The 21,692-nt window shown below is 44.5% G+C and overlaps 1 protein-coding gene across 2 annotated transcripts in view; it reads right to left on the bottom strand.

The window, feature by feature from the left end:
- Positions 1–11,014, bottom strand: part of Znf398 (zinc finger protein 398) — a 32,071-nt gene extending 21,057 nt beyond the window's left edge. For both annotated transcript variants that reach the window (XM_045160945.1, XM_045160946.1), the window contains exons 1-2: positions 10,846–11,014; positions 6,107–6,502 (exon numbers count right to left, since the gene is read on the bottom strand). In XM_045160945.1, the coding sequence (XP_045016880.1) occupies positions 6,107–6,502; positions 10,846–10,869 (420 nt within the window). In that variant the 5' untranslated portion in view covers positions 10,870–11,014. The remainder of the gene's footprint in view (positions 1–6,106; positions 6,503–10,845) is intronic.
- Positions 11,015–21,692: the final 10,678 nt, after the last annotated feature.

Raw genomic sequence — 21,692 nt, 5'->3', positions numbered from 1 at the left:
GATGCACAAAGTGGCCCATTCATCTCGAGTTCGTTTACAGTGGCTAGAGACCCTGACACGCCCATAGTCTGTCTGTCTGTCTGTCTCTCTCTCTCTCTGTTTGCAAATAAAGAAAATGAAAAGATTGAGATGTAATTTTATAACTAACCCACTTATTTTTTTGGTTTCTATTTACAGTATTTTTCTTTTTTTTTTTTTTTCAGGGAGGGTCTCCTCTAGTCCAGGCTGACCTGGAGTTTACTACGTAGTCTCAGGCTAGCCTTGAACTCACAACTATCTCCCTTCCTCAGCCTCCTAAATGCCAAGATGAAAGGCATGTGCCAACTCACCCAGCCTACAATAGTTTTTTTTCTCATTCTAGTCCAGGCTGATCTAGAACTCACTCTACTGGAGCCCAGGCTGGCCTCGAGTTCATGATGATCTTCCTATCTCAGCCTCCTGAGAGCTGAGACTTAAGTGTGAGCTACCATATCTGTCTGTTTTGGTGACTGAGCTAAATGAGGGTCTGGCATGAGCATGGGTGAAGGTTACATACTGGCTATACTCTTACCAGTGGCTACACTACTCAAGAATATAATGCTAGCCCCCACCCCTCCTGCCACTCCCAGCCAATTAACTACCAACTGACTCCTCTGGAAGGTGTGGCATCTCCTAAGATTCCCTCCCCCATCCATGATGGAATCTTGTGCAAATCAAGCTACTATGGGCTCATGAGGGTAATGGCATTGCTGGGTCTAGAACATACAATTCCACAGAACTCTTCACTGTCCTCCAGCTCTTTTTTTTTTAAAAAAAATATTTTTATTTATTTATTTGAGAATAAGAGAGAAAGAGGGGGAGAGAGAGACACAGAGAGAATGGGCATGTCAGGGCCTCCAACCACTACAAATGAACTCCAGACACATGCCCCACCTTGTGCACCTGGCTGGCTAATATAGGTCCTGGGTAATCGAACCTGGGTCCTTTGGCTTTGCAGGCAAGTGCCTTAAATGCTAAGTTATCTCTCCAGCCCTATCCTCCAGCTCTTAAATTTTTTCTGCCCCATCTTTCACAATCTTCCCTCAGCCTTGGCAGGGATGATATAGATGTCCCATTTAGGGCTTAGCATACAAATGTCACTTATTCTCAGCATTTTCACCAGCAATGCATCTCTCCATCAACCTGCAAGAAACTTCTGTGGTTATGACTGATAGCACTCATCTGGAGGGATAAATATAAATACACTCTAAGGGCTAGGATACTCCCACCATAGGCTTCTGACCAGGTTTACAGGACCAGGCAGGAATCCCTCCTATAGAGAGGTTCTCAAATCTAATCAGTAAACAGTTGTTTGACTCCATAATGGTCATTTCATTATTGTACCAGAGGACACATCTTGGATGAAAAAGCTAAACCTTGATTATAATTTCCATCTTTTCAGTGTTTTCTATGATGACTTTTTTAAGATAACACAAACAGTTATCTTTTTTGGTTTGTTTGTTTTAGTTTTTCAAGGTAGGGTCTCACTCTAGCCCAGGCTGACCTGGAATTCACTAAGTAGTTTCAGGGTGGTCTTGAACTCATGGCGATCCTTCTACCTCTGTCTCCCAAGTGCTGGGATTAAAGGTGTGTGCCATGATATATAGATTTTAATAATATTTATATCCTCTGACATATCTACCACTTAACAATACAACTTTAAGTATCTTTTACACAAATGTTCCACTTGGTCACTTACAAAAGCAAGTTGGTCCTGATGAAATCATATTTGGTGAGTGAAGGAACCATGGAAGGATTTCTCATTAGCTTTCCCCCTGTATTTTGATGCACTGGATCTGAAAATGGGAAGGCTTGATGTCAGCACCAGCCCTCCAGCCCCAAGGACCAAAGAAATGCTTGTCATTAGTATTCCGTTTTTCCTTTTAAAGAGTGTATAGAAGGAGCTATGAAAGCCCCTTTACTGATACTGTCTGGGATTATTTTATTTTTGCAACAAGGTCTAGCTACCTAGCCCAGACTAAGGTTGAACTCTACATCATCTTCATGCCTCAGCATCCCACGTACTGGGATTACAGGCATGTACCACCAATATGACTCAGATTTTGATTGAAAATGTTTGTTTACATTCTTCCTTTAGATTTCTTATGATATTGTTTCCTAAATGTAACTCCCTCTTTGCTTTCAAAAATGTTTCCAACCCTGGGAGCTTTGATTGATGGGGGAGAGGAGGTCCAGGGTGTGCTATAGACAAGCCTTATATAATCTTTTTTTGCTTGTTTGTTTTCCAAGGTAGGGTCTCACTCTTGCCCTGGCTGATCTGGAATTCACTAGCCTTAGAATGACCTCAAACTCACGGTGATTCTCCTACCTCTGCCTCCTGAATGCTGGGATTAAAGGCATGCGCCATCATGCCCATATCTTATAGAACATTTTCTCTATTTAATGCCTGAGTTTGTCCAATTCTTTTTATTTTTTTTTTTCAAGCAGAGAGATGGAGAGAGCACAGAGAATGGCCATGCCAGGCTGCAAGTGAACTCCAGATGCATGTGCCACCCTAAAGCTTACATGGATACTGGGGAATTGAACCTGGGTCACTAGGCTTTGCAGGCAAGCACCTTAGCCACTAAGCCATCTCTCCAGCCCTCTAATTCTTTTTATATGTTTATATTTATTTGTGAGAAAGAGAGAGAGTAAGTAGGCATGGGCATGCCAAGGTCTATTCCCAATGCAATCAAACTCTAGATGCATGAGTCACTTTGTACATCTGGCTTAACTAGGTACAGGGGAATCAAACCAGGGTGGTAGGCTTCACAAGCAAGTGCCTTTAGCTACTGTGATAGTTCGATTCAGGTGTCCCCCATAAACTTAGGTGTTCTGAATGCTAGGCTCCCAGCTGATGGAGATTTGGGACTTGATGCCTCCTGGAGGCAGTGTATTGCTGGGGACGGGCTTATGGATATTATAGCAAGTTTCCCCTTGCCAAAGTTAGGCACACTCTCCTGTTATTATTGTCCACCTTATGTTGGCCAGCGGGTGATGTCCACTCTGTGTTCATGCCATCATTTTCCCCTGCCATCATGGAACTGCCCCTTGAGCCTGTAAACCAAAATAAACCCTGTTTTCCCAAAAATTGCTCTTGGTTGGGTGATTTCTGCCAGCAATGTGAACCTGACTGCAACTACTAAGTCATTTTCCCAAACCCTTATTTTTTTAAAAATATTTTTATTTACTTACTTGCAGGGATAAACAGACAACGGGCATGCCAGGACCTCTTGCTGCTGCAAATGAACTTCACGTATATTGAACCTAGGTTGGCAGCATTTTAGAGGTAGGGTCTCATTCTAGTCAAGAATGACCTGGAATTCACTATACAGCCTCAGGGTCCCCTTGAACTCATGGCAATTCTCCTACCTCTGCCTCCCAAGTGCTGGGATTAAAGGCATGCACCGACCATGCTCAGCTCAAGTTCTTTTTTTGGGGGGGAGGAGGGTTCGAGGTAAGGTCTCACTCCAGCTCAGGCTGACCTGGAATTCACTATGTTGTCTCAGGGTGGCCTCGAACTCCCAGCAATCCTCCTATCTCTGCCTCCTGAGTGCTGGGATTAAAGGCATGCGCCACCACGCCTGGCTAATTCGAGTTCTTTTTCTTTTAAAAAAATATATTTTATTTGTGCTGGAGAGGTGGTTTAGCGGTTAAGGCAATTGCCTGCAAAGCCTAAGGACCCAGGTTCGATTCCCCAGTATTCACGTAAGCCAGATGCACAAGGTGGCATATGGGTCTGGAGTTCGTTTACAGTAGCTAGAGGCCCTGGCATGCCCATTCTTTCCCTCTCTCTCCCCCTTTCTCTGTCTGTCTTCCAAATAAATATGTTTTTAAAATTAAAAATTTTAAATCTTTATTTATGAGAAAAAAATAGGCAAATTGAGAAAGAAGCCAGGAGGGAGAAAGAAAGAGAGAGAATGGGTGTATCATGGCCTCTAGCCACTGCAAACAAACTCCAAATACATGTACCACCTTGTGCATCTGCTTTATGTGGGCACTGGGAAATCAAACTGGGTCCCTAGGCTTTGCAGACAAGGTCCTTAACTGCTGAGCCACCTTTCCAGACCAGAAACAAGAGTTCTAATAGAGCTAAGATGATCTTAAAAAGAGAGAAATTTGGCTAGTTTTAATGAGAATGGAAAAAACATTTACATGAGGAAAACTGAACTGAAGGGTATAAAGGACAATTATAAAGTCTGTATTACTTGAGGTTAAAGTTTCATGTAGCGAATACTACTACCCAGGACAGAAAACCCTATTTCCCAGCATAGGTTGATCTAAAGATAGGCACTTAACCTCAGCAGAAACTAGAAGGCACTTGTTTTTAGTCCCAGCACTTGAGAGGCTGAGGTAGTAGGATCCCTGTGAGTTCAGGCCAGCCTGGGGCTACTGAGTGAATTCCAGAGCTGGAGTGAGACACTGCCTGGGGGCAAGGGGAGAAACAAGAATTGTCTGGGGGGCGGAGAGCTAAAGAGATAGCTTAGTGCTTGCCTATGAAGCCTAAGGACCCAGGTTTGATTCCCCAATACCCATGTTAGCCAGATGCACAAGGTGGCATATGCATCTGGAGTTTGTTTGCAGTGGTTGAAGGCCCTGGCACATCCAGCCTCTCTACCTGCCTCTCTCTCCCCAGTAAATAAATATTTTTTTATTTTTTTAAAAAGAGTTAACCTGGGGAAACTAAGATACCTAATGAGGACACTGTCCCTTGATGTAAAGCTTTCCTCACCTGGCATTTGGTTATGCACCATAATGTCTGGCTATTCTTCCCCTACCACTGCTATCATTCTTTTTCCTTTCTTTTCTTTTCTTTTCTTTTTTTTTTTTTTTTTTTTTTTTGAGGTAGGGTCTCACTCTAGCCCAGGCTGACCTGAAATTTACTATGTAGTCCCAGGGTGGCCTTGAACTCAGCAATTCTCCTACCTCTGCCTCCTGAGTGCTGGGATTAAAGTCATGTGCCAACACGCCCAGCATATTTTCTTTAAAAAAAAAATTTTTTTTTTTTTTTGGTTTTATAAGGTAGGGTCTCACTCTAACCCAGTTTGTCCTGGAATTCACTATGTAGTCTCAGGCTAGCTTCCAACTCACAGTGATCCTTCTACCCTGTGTCTCACCACACCCAGCTAAATATTTTTATTTGAGAGAGAGAAAATGAATGAATATGTTTCAGGGGGTCTTGCCACTGCAAACTCCAGACACATGTACACTTTGTGTGTCTGTCTTTACGTGGGTACTGGGGAATTCAACCCAGGCCTCATTATCAGACTTTGTACATAGGTGTCGTTAACTGCTCAGCCACCTCCTCAGTCCTGTATATATTTATTTTCTTTCCTAGGAAAATAAAAGTGCCAGAAAAGCTTCAGTGAACTGCTATACCCTGGGGATGCAGATTAAGCAAATACTAAGTGTTCCAGAAATATTAGTTGAATCTAGGCATGGTATCATATGCTTTTGATCCCAGTACTTGAGAGGTTGGGCAGAAGGATAGAGTTCAAAGATTATCTACACTATGTACGAAGAAAAAGAGGTACTTTCCAAATAGATAATCACAAAACAACTTCATAGTTCCTTCAACCTAAATTTTTTTAAAATTTTTATTTATTTATTTATTTTTTCTTTCGAGGTAGGGTCTCACTCTATCACAGGCTGACCTGGAATTCACTATAGAGTCTCAGGGTAGCATTGAACTCATGGTGATCCACCGACCTCTGCCTCCCCAGTGCTGAGATTAAAGGCATGTACCACAATGTCCAGCTAATGTAAAATATTTCAAGAAGCAATTAAAATATCAAAGTAACTAATTGACCAAGATTAACTTTACTCCTAGTATAAGATGTCACAGTACCATCAATACGTATAAGTGAGGAATTTCCTTTGGTATATTTCCTTACTATTAGAGTAGTATGCCGTAGTACCATCATATACCTAGAAGTGATGAGTTACCTTTGGTATATCTCCTCACTATTAGTGTAAGATGTTGGAATACTGTCGTATACCTGGAAGTGAGGAATTACCTTTGGTATATCTCCTCACTGCTGGTGTAAGATGTCTGAGTACCATTGTATACCTGGAAGTAAGGAATTACCTTTGGTATATCTCCTTTGACACCTGGGGGCAGCCGCAGGATCCAGAAGTTCCTGTTTCTCAGCAAGTTCTCCAAGTTCTCCAGCCGCTGCTGCAGCAGCCCATACTCCTGCAACAAAGTCCCCAGCACTGCCCACTTGCTGTCCAGCTGGTTCCCAAGCTCAGTCACTGTCTTTTCACAGCTGGCTATCTTCTTCTCTGCTGTCCCTGTCCTGCCTTCCAGGTGCAACAGTCGCCGGCTGTGGACCTCCACCTTCCTCTCTATGGCCTGCACAGCAGCAACTACTGTCCACAAGGAGATGGCTGCAGTCTGCAGGTGTGCGTCATTTGCTGCTGGGGGTGTAGGAAGAGGAAGTGGCTGGAGGGATGTAAGGCATTCGGAGTCCCATTCAGAAGTCTGTGTGCAGTGGAGAGAAGGGACAAGACATTGGCTGTTAGGAGGAACCTTGACTCAGAACCAGCAGATAAGAACTGCTATCTACTGAGATTTCTCCCAATGGTTGTGGGGCAGTTTTGGAGGCCTGAATAAGCCTCTTTGCTCTGGAGCTTGTTGGCATCTTGAGAACTGGTCTGGTGATTCAGGGATAAATGTGGAAAGATAGTGAGTAAATGAAACTAGCCTTTTAATTATTTATTTATTTATTTATTGTTGGTTTTTCAAGGTAGGGTCTCACTCTAGTCTAGGCTGACCTGGAATTCACTCCTACTTCTGCCTCCTGAGTGCTAGGATTAAAGGTGTGTATCACCACACCTGGCTAAGCTAGCTTTTTAAAAACCACTCTGCCACATTTTCTCTAACATAAGGCTCAGAGGCCCAGGCTGATGCTGCTTCCTTGATCTCTAGAAAAGGCAAGCACACACAGGAATCCTCTTCAGGTTTCATCTACCTCATTTCCTTTGACACATCTCTTATAAATGTATACTCCGGCCCAGCCCATCACCCAATTTATACAACACAACCATACCATTCAGTAACAAGAAAACAGCCTGAAGATGCAATGTCTGGAGAAAACATGACTTGTTTTCAATATTTGAGGATTATAAAACAGAAGACAAAGCAAGCTTGTTTAATCTTATACTCTTGTAACTCCCAAGGACAGACTAGAATCAACATATTGAAATTTTCAGAAAAGCAAACTTTGGCCTAAATAATTTTTTAATTAGATTTTTTTCCAAGAAAATTAACAGGTTGCTCATTATTGAAACAAAGTGTGTTATAAAAGCAAGAACTGTTCATAAGTAAGAAGTTGGTCTTGTGTCCTGTAGGGTATGGTATATGGGACTTAGTTTCTTGGTTTTTTGTTTTTTTTTTTTAAATCTCTAAAAATGACAATAAAGGTTTGTTAATAAAAAAAAAAAAAAAAAAAAGAAGTTGGAGCAGGATGGCCACTCTATGAACAGGTCTTCCTCTCTGAACCTGATAAACCGCTCTGCCCACAGCCTTCCCTCTTTCTACCTCAGGCACTACTTGATTCTCATTTCACCCAGTCTGCAGGCCCTATAATGATTCCCCTTGCTCCTGGCTTAACACCCGTTTCTGGTTTTGCTTTCTTCCAGGCTTTACCATTTCAGCCACTTTTAGCCCTATTTCACTCATGTCTCTAAGCCTCATCTGCTCAGCTAACCAACCCTGAATCAGTCTAACCATGCTTAGTCTCTGTTTCCACAAGCAGACTCATAAGATACTCAAGGAACCCACCCAACCAGGTGAGCTGCTGTCAGCCCATCAGCCCACAGTAAGGGTTCCTAGTTCAGTGGGGCCCTCCACACTGCCTCCAGGCTCCTGCAAACCATCAACTAGTGTGTAAAAGAATCAAATGGGAAAAGCTGAACATGGTTGTGCATCGCTGTAATCTCGGCACTTTGAAAACTGAGATAAGAGTATTGCCATAAATTTGAGTCTAGACTGGACTACACAGGACCAAGCCAGCCAGGGCTCAAACCATAACCCCTCCAGCACCACATACATTTACACAAGCTGATTTGGTAGGTCTAGGAGTAAAATGAAGACTCTGTACTTTCAACAAGCCCTCAAGCGATGTTATCTCTGCTGATTTAGGGAACACACATCTTTCCACACAGTATTCTCACTCTCCAGAGATGACATAGTCTCTTACTTTAAGAAGAAAATGAAGCCAGGTGCATGCCTTTAATGCCCGCACCTTGGAGGCAGAGGTAGGATTAGGACTGCCCTGAGTTTGAGGCCAACTTGAGACTGCAGAGGGAATTACAGGTCCGCCTGGAGTAGAGCAAGACCCTACCTCAAAAAGAAGAAGAAGAAAGAAGAAAGAAGAAAGAAGAAAGAAGAAGAAGAAGGAGGAGGAAGAGGAGGAAGAGGGACCTAAACTCTTTTTACTCATACTTCTCACTTCAAAAAAAAATTTTTTTTTTGTTGTTTTTCGAGGTAGGGTCTCGCTCTAGCCCAGGCTGACCTGGAATTCACCATGTAGTCTCAGGGTGGCCTCGAATTCACGGCGATCCTCCTACCTCTGCCTCCCGAGTGCTGGGATTAAAGACATGAGCCATCATGCCCAGATGATAATTTTTTGAATGTACCTTTGAAGGTAAAAAGGATTAACATTCATTATACCAGTGGAGAGGTTGTCTTGAAATAGGTTGAAACTTTTTCACTTGGAAAGAAAACAAAGCATGTGTTAGGTTACTGAGAAAATTTGAAGTGAGAGGAGCTGGGTATGGTGGTGCACGTCCTTAGTTCCAGCACTCGGGAGGCAGAGGTAGGAGGATCGCCGTGAATTCGAGGCCACCCTGAGACTACATGGTGAATTCCAGGTCAGCCTGGGCTAGAGTGAGACCCTACCTTAAAAATCAGAGAGAAGCTGGGCGTGGTGGCACACGCCTTTAGTCCCAGCACTCGGGAGGCAGAGGTAGGAGGATCGCTGTGAGTTTGAGGCCACCCTGAGACTACAGAGTGAATTCCAAGTTAGCCTTCGCTAGAGTGAGACCCTACCTCAGAAAACCAAAAAAAAAAAAACAAAAGAAAAAAAAACAGAAAGAGAGAGAGGTGTCCATTTCAGTGCCATATCCACTGGTTATATGTGACCATTGAACACTTGGAATGTGGTCAATTTGACTGATATGGGCTGTGAGATGTGGAAGACACTATAAGGAGGACTGGAAACATGGCTTAGCAGTTAAGGTGCTCGCCTGAAAAGCCTAAGAACTCACGTTCAGATCTCCAGGTCCCACGTGGCCAGGTGCACAGTGACACAAGCACAGAATGCTGCACATGCACACAAGGGGGCACACACATCTGGACTTTGCTTGCAGCAAGCTGAAGGTCCTGGTCCACCCATTCTCTCTCGCTCAAAAAAAAGTGTAACATCTCAATAATGTTGAAATGTATATTACTATTGAAATATTTTGCATGCATTGGGCTAAATGAAACATTAAAATTCATTTCCTCCAGCTTTTTTTTTCTTCTTTTTGAGATGCCTTATCTGACATTTTGGCTCAGGCTGGCCTCAAACTCCTGATCTCACTGCCTCAACACCCCAAATGCTGGTATTACAGGTGTTAAAACGGTCAGCACGTCCAGCTCTCTTTTTAAACATGACTATTAAAGAAACTTCCGGCCTGGAGAGATGGTTTAGCTTAAGCGCTTGCCTGTGAAGCCTAAGGACCCCGGTTCGAGGCTCGGTTCCCCAGGTCCCACGTTAGCCAGATGCACAAGGGGGCGCACGCGTCTGGAGTTCGTTTGCAGAGGCTGGAAGCCCTGGCGTGCCCATTCTCTCTCTCTCCCTCTATCTGTCTTTCTCTCTATGTCTGTCGCTCTCAAATAAAGAAATAAATAATTTAAAAAAAAAAGAAACTTCCGACATTTCTATAGGTGTCCTTACTATCTTATATATATATATAATATGTTATATATATATATATGTATACACACACACACATATATATATTATATATATTTTTTGGGGGGGGGAAGGGGCAAAAAAAAAGCTCAACAGTAAAGGCGGCATTCCCTCCTGCTCTATTCCCCAGCCCAGGGCTGTTGCTCCCTCTCTTTTCCTTCTTCCTTTTATTTTCTCAGCAGACTGGTCTGGCACTTGACCTACTAAAAAAAATGCCTCTCTTGAAGGGACCAAAGGCTTCTCAGGTGGCGATTCCAAGCAATACTGTCCAGTCATTCTGTGGCTGACCATTCCCTCTTCCTCCATGACTGTGTGCAATGGACCGTCCGGGTTGCCTTGGTGGGCCTGGGCACTGGTGCCACTGCTGGGCGCACTGAAGGCCTGCAGCACGTAAGCCCACGCGCGGCTAACCCCACGCTCGGCGGGGTGCCAGCCCTTCCTTCCGCGGGGGGTCGTCCCCCAGGGGCCTCGGCGCGCCCAGGCGTGGGACGGCGTCGTCACGTCACGCAGCTGTTGGGGGGGCGCGCCTGGCTTTCATCCTTCGCAGGTGACTGCGCCCCGAGGGGAACCTGCTGACCAACAGCTCTCACGGCTGTACGAACGGCCCACAATGGCAGACAAAATAAATAATAATTTAAAAAAACATCTCGAGTCCACTTCCCTATTCTGCAGCCTGACGAGAAGCGGGGCTCAAAACCTCCAACAGGCGCAGAATGTGGGGGGCCGCGGGCAGGGCCGAGCCGTCCGCGGTCGCGAGACAGCCGCAGCCCCGGCGTCGGCCGCCCGGACCCTCGTCCCCTTTGCCACCCCGAGCTCCGGGTCGCCGGGACCCTCGGTCCTCGCATCGCGCTCGCGTCACCCTTACCGGAGCCGCGGCCGCCTCTGCCATGGCTCTACGTTGCCGGGCCCGGTTCCGGGAGTCGTTGCTGCCGCTGTAGTTCGACGATGGTCCGGGGCAACTCGGGTCTAGTCCGCGGGCGGCGCAGCTCGGCCCGGCCCGGCCCTTCCGCGCACTGACCGGACTCGCGCGGGCAAGCCTGCTTCCGGGGACGCGCTGGAGCCGAGTCGCGAACTGCCTCTGCAGCACCGGCTGCAGCGCTACCGCAGCTGGCACTCTGTGGGCAGCGAGTTCATCGGGCGCTGCGCACAGCCTAGACTAGCCGCCCTACAGTCCGTCCTGCGCGGCCAGCGCGCCCCCTTGCGGCTCCAGCTCCCAGCGCGCCCCCTTGCGGTTCCAGCGCGCCCCCTTGCGGCTCCAACTCCCAGTGCGGGGAGGTGAGGCTTATGCAAACCACTTGTAGTTTTCTGACCCGCGATAAAGCCCCAACAGATGGTAGTTTAAAGGCCAATCTCAAAATACACAAACCAAGAATTATTTTGGAGAGTGTTTTTCTTCATAAGCCCAATTGGCCAGGAGGGCTTCTGCCAAATGCTGAGTTGGGAGACAGGAGACTGTGGGTAGGAATTTTGAAGCCGTGTCCCTGGCAGAAATTATAAACAGGTGAAGTGGATCACATCGCAGGTGGCTCGTGTGGGACACCCAATAATATTGTTCTTGGATTGTGACTTGGTCTACAAGTGGAATTTTTGAGGTCAACTAATAAAGCTTGCGGTTAGGGTCCGTTCTATCTATCTAAGCTATGGAACAAGTGAGAGAACAGGGATGTTAACAAAAGAAACAGTTTTCTTGTTGTTGTTGCTGTTATTGTTTTTGGTTTTTTTTTTTTTTTTTTTTTTTTTTACTTTCGAGGTAGAGTCTAGTGTCTCACTCTAGCCCAGGCTGACCTGGAATTCACTCTGAATTCTCAGGGTGGCCTCCAACTCACGTGCTGAGATTAAAGGCGTGCACCACCACACCCGCCCCAAAACTGTATGTTTTTAAACAGTGTGTGTCATAGAAAGATAACCACAAATCCACGATTTTCCCTCCTTTCAAACACATGAAATCAAGATCCTTTCAAACATGTATCTCGGTAAGTGAATCAAGTCAATGCCCATAACAGTAAAAGGGAATATAAATCACCAAAATATGAGCACCATCCTGTTGGGCCACTTACATTTGAGCTACTATTGCTACTTTTAGAGTATAGCTACTATGCAGTATGTGTTTTTTTGTTTTGGTTTGATTTTGGTTTGGGTTTTTTGAGGTAGGGTTTCACTCTAGACCAGGCAGACCTGGAATTCATTATGTAGTCTCAGGGTGGCCTCGAACTCATGTTGATACTCCTACCTCTTGCCTCCCAAGTGTTGGGATTAAAGACGTGCACCACCATGTCTGGCCAGTACATGTTTTGAGGTCTGCCTGAGCATAAACTGTGGTCAAATGGTCAATAGGTGATAGTAAAAATCACCATTCTCTGAATCAGAATCAAATAATTGAATGAAATTCTAGGACACAAGAAAAAAAAATCGGAACTATCTGTCTATGTAGTGGGGAATAACCTTCAATTCCTGATCCTCTTGCCTCCACCTTCCCAGTAAATAAGATACTAGAACCCAGCTCCACTGTAGAACAAAGCAACAAAACTAGCTCTGTCTATAAAATATGATGACATAATACAATCAGCAAATTATTAGGGTTGTGAATGTAGCAAAGATGATAGAGTGTTTACCTAGCATGCATAAAGATCTGGGTTCCATCCCCAACACCACCTAAAACCAGACATGAGCTGGGCATGGTGGTGCACACCTTTAATTCCAGCACTTGGGAGGCAGAGGTAGGAGCACCACCTTGAGTTCCAGGCCACCCTGAGACTGCAGAGTGAATTCCAGGTCTAGCCTGGGCTAGAGTAACACACTACCTTGAAATACAAAAAAGCCAGACATGATGGTACGTGCCTGTAACCCCAACAATTGGGAGATGGGGGAAGGAGGATCAGGAGTTCAAGGTCACCCTAGGCTAAGTAAGTTTAAGGCTTAAAAAAAACTCAGAAAAGTAGAAAAGTAGGAATATTAGGAAATTACTTCAATGTGAAGAAAGGTAGCTGCAAAAACCTATAGCTGAGGCTGGATAGATGGCTCAATGACTAAACACACTTGCTTCCGAAGTCTACTGGGTTTGATTCTCCAGTACTCACATAAAAGCCAGTTGTACCAAGTGATGTATGTGTCTAGAGTTTATTTGGAGCAACGGGAGGCCCTGTGGTGCCTATATATATTCTCTCTCTCTCTCAAATAAATAAATAAAAACTTTAAAAACATATAACTATCCAGGTGTGTTAGTGCATGCCCTTAATCCCAGCACTAGGGAGGCAGATGTAGGAGGATCTCTATGAATTCAAGGCCACCCTGAGACTACATAATGAATTCCAGGCCGGTCTGGGCCAGAGCAAGACCATACCTTGAAAAAAGAAAAAGCAACTTGGCATGGTGGTGCATGCCTTTAATTCCAGCACTTGAAAGGCAGAGGTAGGTGGATCACCATGAGTTCAAGGCCACCCTGAGACTATACAGTGAATTCCAGGTCAACCTGAGTGAAACTCTACCCCAAAAATCTAAAAAAGGGAATAAAAGAAACAGCACAACTAACATCATACAGTAATGAAAGACCATATGAATTTACCTAAGATTAAGACATGAAAATGGGGCTGGAGAGATGGCTTAGTGGTTAAACACTTGCCTGTGAAGCCTAAGGACCCCGGTTCGAGGCTCGATTCCCCAGGACCCACGTTAGCCAGATGTGCAAGGGGGCCCATGCATCTGGAGTTCGTTTGCAATGGCTGGAGGCCCTGGCGTGCCCATTCTCTCTCTCTCTATCTGTCTCTCTCTCTTTCTCTGCCTGTCGCTCTCAAATAAATAAATAAAAATAAACAAAATATATTTTTTTTTAAAGACATGAAAATGATGTCCACTCACAACATTCCTATGCAGGTATAGTAATCAATATAGTGTAAGATGAGATTAGCAAAAAGACAAACCCATGAATCAATGAAACAAAGTAAGAATCCAAATTACACACATGAAAGCTTAGATAATTGAATTTTTACAAAGGTGTAAAATAAATTCAGTGACACTGGGCATGGTGGTGCACACTTGTAATCCTAGCTTTAATGGAGGCAGAGGTAGTAGGATCACTGTGAGTTCAAGGCCACCTTGAGACAACATAGTGAATTCCAGGTCAGCCTGGGCAAGAGTGAGACTACCTCAAAAAACCAAAAAAAAAAAAAAAAAAAAAAAAAAAAGGCATGAAGAAAGAATATTTTCAACTGTGTTTTGACTATTTGACTTATTATACATGTAAGACACAAAAATCCTGAACACATTTCACACAAAAGTAAAAAATAATCATGTTAAAACAAACATTTCAAGCATAAAACTATGAAACTCCTGGAGGAAATCAAACAAAACTCTTAATGAAGTAGGATTAGGCAAAGATGTCTTAGATATGACCCCAAAATATCAATAAAAAACAAAACTTTGTACATCACCAAAACTATTTAGCTACGAAAGATAAATGTTACAAGAATGAAACCAAAAGCTACAGAACTGAGAATGGAGAGATGTCTTAGCAGTTGAGGTGCTTGCCTGCAAAGCCAAAGGACCTTGGTTCAATTCCCCAGGACCCACGTAAGCCAGATGCACAAGGTGGCACATGTGTCTGGAGTTTGTTTGCAGTAGCTGGAAGCCCTAGCATGCTGTGCCCTTTCTCTCTCTCCCTCTTTCCCTCACTTAAATAAATAAATAAATAAAAATCTTTTTCTAGTACGTTTTTAAATTTATTTTTTATTTACTTATTTGAGAGTGGCAGACAGAGAGAAAGGGGCAGAGAGAGCAAGAGAGAGAATGGGCTGTGCAAACGAACTCCAGATGCATGTACCACCTTGTGGATCTGGCTAACATGGGTCCTAGGGAACCAAGCCTTGAACCAGAGTCCTTAGGCTTCACAGGCAAGTGCTTAACTGCTAAGCCATCTCTCCAGCCCAAATCTTTTTTTTTAGTCTAGCCATCAGGAAAATGCAGATTAAAACTACATTGAGATTCCATCTCACTCCTGTCAGATTGGCCACCATCATGAAAACAAATGATCATAAATGTTGGCAGGGATGTGGAAAAACAGGAACCCTTTTACAATGCTGGTGGGAATGCAATCTGGTCCAGCCATTGTGGAAATCAGTGTGGAGGTTTCTAATACAGCTAAAGATTGATCTACCATATGACCCAGCTATAGCACTCCTAGGCATATATCCAAAGGAATCATCTCATTTCCTTAGAAGTACATGCTCAACCACGTTTATTGCTGCTCAATTTATAATAGCTGGGAAATGGAACCAGCCTAGATGTCCCTCAACTGATGAGTGGATAATGAAGATGTGGCACATTTATACAATGGAGTTCTACTCAGCAGTAAAGAAAAATGAAGTTATGAAATTTGCAGAAAAATGGATGGATCTGGAAAGGATTATACTAAGTGAGGTAACCCAGGCCCAGAAAGCCAAGTGCCACATATTCTCCCTCATATGTGGATCCTAGCTACAGATGATTGGGCTTCTGTGTGAAAAGGAAAATACTTAGTAGCAGAGGCCAGTAAGTTAAAAAGGAGATATAAAGGGAAGAGAAAGGGAGGAGGATACTTAATAGGTTGTTATTGTATATATGTAAGTACAATGATTGAGATGGGGAGGTAATATGATGGAGAATGGAATTTCAAGGGGGAAAATGTGGGGGAGGGAGGGTATTACCATGGGATATTTTTTTATAACCATGGAAAATGTTAATAAAAATTAAATAAATAAATATTTTTAAAAAGCCTCAGACACACTCTTGTCCTGTTGTCCACCTGATGTTGGCCAGGGGGTAATATCCACCCTCTGCTCATGCCATCATTTTCCCCTGCCATTGTGGAGCTTCCCCTGGAGCCTGCAAGCCAAAACAAACCTCTTTTTCCCACCAAAAACAAATTTTTAAAAAAAGGCCTCAGAAATATATGTGGGACAATCACAAAGGCAGTATGCCCCTTTTTGGAGTGAGGAATTGAAACAAGACTATGTAATCTGGCCTGGTCTTGAACTGATGATCCTCTTGTATCAGTATTTCCGTGCTGGAATTCAGATTACATCTCCATGTCTGGCCCAGAATTGTACTTTTTTTTTTTTTCCAAGGTTGGGTCTTGCTCTAGCTCAGGCTGACCTGGAATTCACTATGTAGTCTCAGGGTGGCCTTGAACTCACAGCGATCCTCCTACCTCTGCCTCCCAAGTGCTGGGTGAGATTAAAGGCGTGCGCCACCACGCCCGGCTGTATTAGTAACTTTTCTTGTTGCTGTGACAAAATACCAGACAAAAGTAAATTAGGGAAGGAAAGGTTTATTTTGGCTCACAGTCCATCCATCATGCTGCGGAAGACACTGCGTCTGGGAGTACAAGGCAAGTGGTCACATTTGCATCCACAGGCAGGAAGCAGAGAAAGATAAATACCGCTGGCTCAGCTCACGTTCTTCTGTTTATTGGGCCTCAGTCCCCAGCTCATGGAATGGTGGCCACATTTGGAATGGGTTTTCCCCAACTTCAATTGAAGCAAGCAATCCAGAAATTATTTCACAAACACGTTCAGAGGTTTGTCCCTTATACGGCTGTAACATGAACCATTACAGTCTCCATGTTTCTCGTCCTCTGGGGTCTGGCCTCCACCTTCCAGGGAGGTTCAGGGGATGGGTGGGGGGGGAAGGAACCTAGGTTCCCTAGCGCCCTCTGCTGGCGGCTCAGTCTGTGTCTCCCAGTCTTTCTTTCTCCCTGTCATCGCAATTCTTTCAAACCATCTCCGACTGTTATCTCCCTTGAAAATGTCGGAGCACTGATCCTAGTCGGAGGCTGCTCCGCCGGGTCCTGCGGGACTCTGCGGCGTGGACCGACCCCCGAAGCGCCGCCTCTTCCCTCCGGCAGGGGACGCTGTGGGGAGCGGCCGCGGAGTCCCGGCATGCACCGCGCGGAGCGCGCGCTGGGCTCGGGGCGGCGCCGGGGCGTGCGTGCGTGTTCTGCCTAACAGGGCCCGAGCGGCTGCGGTGCGAGGGCGGTGTCGGCGGTTCCTTCCTGCTGGTGCCTGTGGCGGCTGGAGACACGCGGGTCTGGAGTCGATCCAGGATCCAGCGGGAGAGTCGTGATGGAGTCCGGGGCTGCGGCCGCCGTGGTGGGCATGGCGCCGCCCTGCCCCTCAGCCCAGGCGTGCCCGCGCGCACGGTTGGATCCGAGAAGAGAGAATCTGGGCGGGAGGAAATGAACCGAGATACTGGACACTGTTTCCTCTAGGCAATGGCGGGAAACTTGACAGCTGTTTGGGTGATTAACCCCGAATCATATTATTTGCACTGTTTTTGTTTTTTTTGTTGTTGTTTCTTCTTCCCTTCTGCACCCCCCCCACCCACGTTGCCCAGGCTCCTTGGGAAGTACAGATTCAAGCGCTGTGTAGCCCAGGCTGGCCGGAAACCTGTCATCCTCTTGCTCCAGTCTCATAGGTACACCCATACACTGTACTTGGTTGGGGACCTCCTGGAATACTGTTCGGCTAAAGTTGATGGTGTCTGGAAGTTCTTTGGTACATGAATGAAGTGCAAGCAAACTAGAGGAGCTTCTTTCAGATCCTAGCCTAAAAAAAAAAAATAAGAGCAAGTTTGGACTTGTTATAATAACTGATATTTAAGTTTTTAGAACTCATAACAGGTTTTTTTTTTTCCTTAACAGTTATTTGAGAGACAGAGAGAGAAGCAGAGAGAATGAGAGAGTAGAGTGAGAATGGGCACGCCAGGGCCTCCAGCCACTGCAAACTCCAGACGCATGCATCCCCTTGTGTAACTGGCTTACATGGGTCCTTTTGCTTTGCAGACAAGCACCTTAACTGATAAGCCATCTCTCCAGCCCATAACAGTTTTTATTTTGTTTTCTTTATTGGTTTTTTGAGGCAAGCCAAACATACTGGCCTTTTTTTTTTAATAAGAGAGAAAGAATTGGTGTGACAGGACCTCCAACCACTGAATTGAAGTCCAGACGTAAGTGCAATCTGATGCATATGTGTGACTTTGTGCGCTTGCATCACCATGCGCATCTGGTTTACATGGGATTTGGGGAGTAGAACATGAATCCTTAGGCTTCCCAGTCAAGTGCCTTAACGGCTAAACCGTCTTTCCAGCCGTTTTTTATTTTATTTTATTTTATTTTTTAATTTTTTTTTGAGGTATGGTCTCAGTCTAGTGGAGGCTGACCTAGAATTCATTCTGTATTCTCAGGATGACCTCAAATTCACAGTGGCCCTCCTACCTCTGTCTCTCAAGTGCTGGGATTAAAGGTGTGTGCCACCACACCCAGCTTCATAACTTTTTTAAAAAATATTTATTGGGCTGGAGAGATGGGTTAGTGGTTAAGGCACTGGCCTGCAAAGCCTGAGAACACTTGTTTGAATCTCCATGTCCCACGTAGAGCCTGATACAAAAGTGACACAAGCATGCAATGTCACACATGAACACAAGGGGGTACACACAAATGAAGTTCTTTAACAGTGACTAAAAGGCCAGCCTAGGCTAGAAATCCAACCTCGAGCCCCCCCCCCCCGCCAAAAAAAATTGAACATTAAAAATTAGTCCCAGGCGTGGTGGTGCACACCTTGAATCCCAGCACTTGGGAGGCAGAGGTAGGAGGATCACTGTGAGTTTGAAGCCACTGAAACTACATAGTGAGTTCCAGGTCAGCTAGAAGAGACCCTACCTGAAAAAAAAAAAAAAAAAGGGAAAGCTGGAATTTGTAATATTGCAGTGTGAATACAAAGGAAAGAAAGGAGGCCTGGGTACAGAAAGTAGAGAGTAGTGAGAGGGGCCACTTAGGTGTCTCCAGGGAAATAATCAAAGAGTAGCTTAAATTTGAGGACATTACACCTTACTGTTTCTCTAAGTCACTGCCTCATACTGTTATCATTAAGGCCATTTCTCCTTCCTTCCTTTTGTGTGTGTTGTGTATATGTGTGTGTGTTTGCATGCACACGCACACATGCACATGGCATCAAGGTCTCCTCCTGCTGTACATACATGCCTGCCAAGCTTTATGTGAGTGGCTGAAGAACTGAACCCAGGTCAGCTGGCCTTGCATGCAAGGTCTTTAACTGCTGAACCATCTCTCACCCCTCCTCCCCCCACTAAGACCTTTTCTACTGGTATCAGTTTAATAACTATTCTCAGTCTAGCTGGATTCATTCCACTTAGGGATTTATAGTTTATTTTCTCTGAAATATGATAGGAGATGGTTTAGCAGTTAAAGCACTTGCCCTCAAGGCCAAAGTAGCCAGGTGCAATTCACCAGAGCCCATGTAAGCCAGATGCACAAGGTGACACATGTATCTGGAGTTTGTTTGCTGAAGGCCCTGGTGCACCCATTTTCTCTCTCTTCCTCTCCCACTCTTTCTCTCAACTAAATCAATACAAGTGATAGGTCAGCCATATAAAATCAGGAGCAACAGAGGGACAAGCTAGTGCAAAGTCAACTATGCAAATGACTTTGAGTCATACTCTGTAAACCAGGCTGTGTCTGTGTGGACTGTTGGCAGGCCGTGCTTTTTCCAAGCACTGTTGCTCCCCTGGGCGGAAAAGGGAGAACACAATTAGAGATCAGTGGTAGCTCATTAAAGCAGAAGTGGCACTTAGGCCTTCTCCTGGTGAGCTGTTGTATGTGAAGAATATTGGTAAGTCGTCATGTTTGGGTGAGTAAGATGGCCTTAAGGTCATGAGTCACTGAGTTTTCCTAACAGTTTCCTAGATCTTTCTGGACAGTTGCTTAGAATATCAGTTAGAAGCATTGTTTTGATAAAGAAGTTGGGCTGGAGAGATGGCTTAGTGGTTAAGACACTTGCCTGCGAAGCTTAAGGACCCAAGTTCGACAGCCCGGAACCCACATAAGCCAGATTCACATGATGGCACATGCGTCTGGAGTTTGTTTGCAGTGGCTAAAGCCCTGGCACACCCATTCTCCCTCTCTCTCTAGTAAAGAAAAAAATAATTGCTAGTTTTGGCCTGGAGAGATGGCTTAGCAGTTAAGGCATTTGCCTACAAAGCCAAAGGACCTAGGTTCTATTACCCATGTAAGCCAGATGCACCTGGTGGCACATGCATCTGGATTTTCTTTGCAGTGGCTGGAGGCCCTGGCACATCTATTCTTCCCCTTCCCTAATAAATAAATAAATAGATAAATAAGTCCTTGTTGCAGTCAGGTTCATATTGCTGGTAGAAATCACCCAACGAAGAGCAGCTTGTGGGAAAAAAAGGTTTATTTTGGCTTACAGGTTCAAGGGGGAAGCTCCATGATGGCAGAAAAAAATGACCACATGAACAGAGGGTGGACATCATCCCCCGACCAACATAAGGTGGACCATAGCAACAGGAGAGTGTGCCAAACACTGGCAAGGGGAAACTGGCCATAACACCCATAAATCCGTCCCCAACAATACACTCCCACCAGGAAGCATTAATTCCCAAATCTCCAACAGCTGGGAACCTAGCATTCAGAACACCTAAGTTTATGGAGGACACCTGAATCAAACCAACACAGTCCTTGAAAAAAATAAAGCCTTTAATCCCAGCACTTGAGAGGCAGAGGTAGGAGGGTTGTCAGGAGTTTGAGGCCACTGTGAGACTATATAGTTAATTCCAGGTCAGCCTGGGCTACAGCGAGACCCAACCTGAAAAAAAAAAAATAAAATAAAATAAAAATAAACAAATGCTAGTTTGGGGTTGGAGATATTGCTCAGTAATTAAGGTGCTTGGCTGCAAAGCCTAAGGACCCAGATTCAATCTCCCAGTACCCATGAAAAGCCAGATGCACAATGTGGTGGTACATGCATTTGGAGTTCATTTGTAGCATCTGGAAGCTATGGCTTCCCCATCTATTTTCTCTTTCTCTCTGCTTGAAAATAAACCTTTTTTAAAAAGAAGGTTAATTTTCCATATTTAAGTGGACAGCAAGAGTGAGAATGTATTATTTTTGTAAAGAGAAATATATATACACACACAGTTCACATAGATACAAACTTAAAAAGTCCTGAAATAAATAAATAGGGCTGAGATAAAGCTTAATGGTTAAGGCTCATGCCTGTGAAGCTTAAGGACCCAGGTTCAATTCTCCCGGTCTCATGTAAGCCAGATGCACATGGTGGCGCAGCTTCTGGAGCTTGTTTGCAGTGGCTGGAGGCCTTGGTGCGCCCATTCTCATTCCCTTCTCTCTCTCTCTCTGCCTCAAATAAGTAAAAGTAAATCTTAAAAATAAATATTTTTTGTTTGTACCACAGCCTTGTACAAAGCACTTACAAGGCTGTGGTACAAACAGATATCCCATGGAATACTACATGTTGGAATCATGTGTTTCTGTGGAATAGTCAATCTCAGCGTGCACATCTTTTGACTGCAGCTACAGAAGTGTTCTTTAGAAAAAGTTGTGACCCAATTTACTCTGGTAAGGGCAGAAACGGTTCACATTCCATTATTTGTAAAGTTACCTGCTGTTTGCTTTCATTATTTTTGCTACACATTTTATTTGTATTTAAATGTTTCAGGCAACCTAAGAACAAGTGTAAAAGTACAGTAAAATGAATTCTTGGTATTCATGACTTCATGTGTATCAAGCACCGCAGTAAACAAAAATCCCATGTATTTAACTTTTTTAGGGTTTTTTTTTTTTTTTTGCTTTTGTGATTTTTTTTTTTTTGATACTTGCCTAACATGCATGTGCTGTAAAAATAGTTAACA

The sequence above is a fragment of the Jaculus jaculus genome, chromosome 10 (assembly GCF_020740685.1).
Source record: "Jaculus jaculus isolate mJacJac1 chromosome 10, mJacJac1.mat.Y.cur, whole genome shotgun sequence".
Classification (NCBI taxonomy): domain Eukaryota; kingdom Metazoa; phylum Chordata; class Mammalia; order Rodentia; family Dipodidae; genus Jaculus; species Jaculus jaculus.
This window is presented reverse-complemented; position numbering and strand designations above follow the sequence as displayed.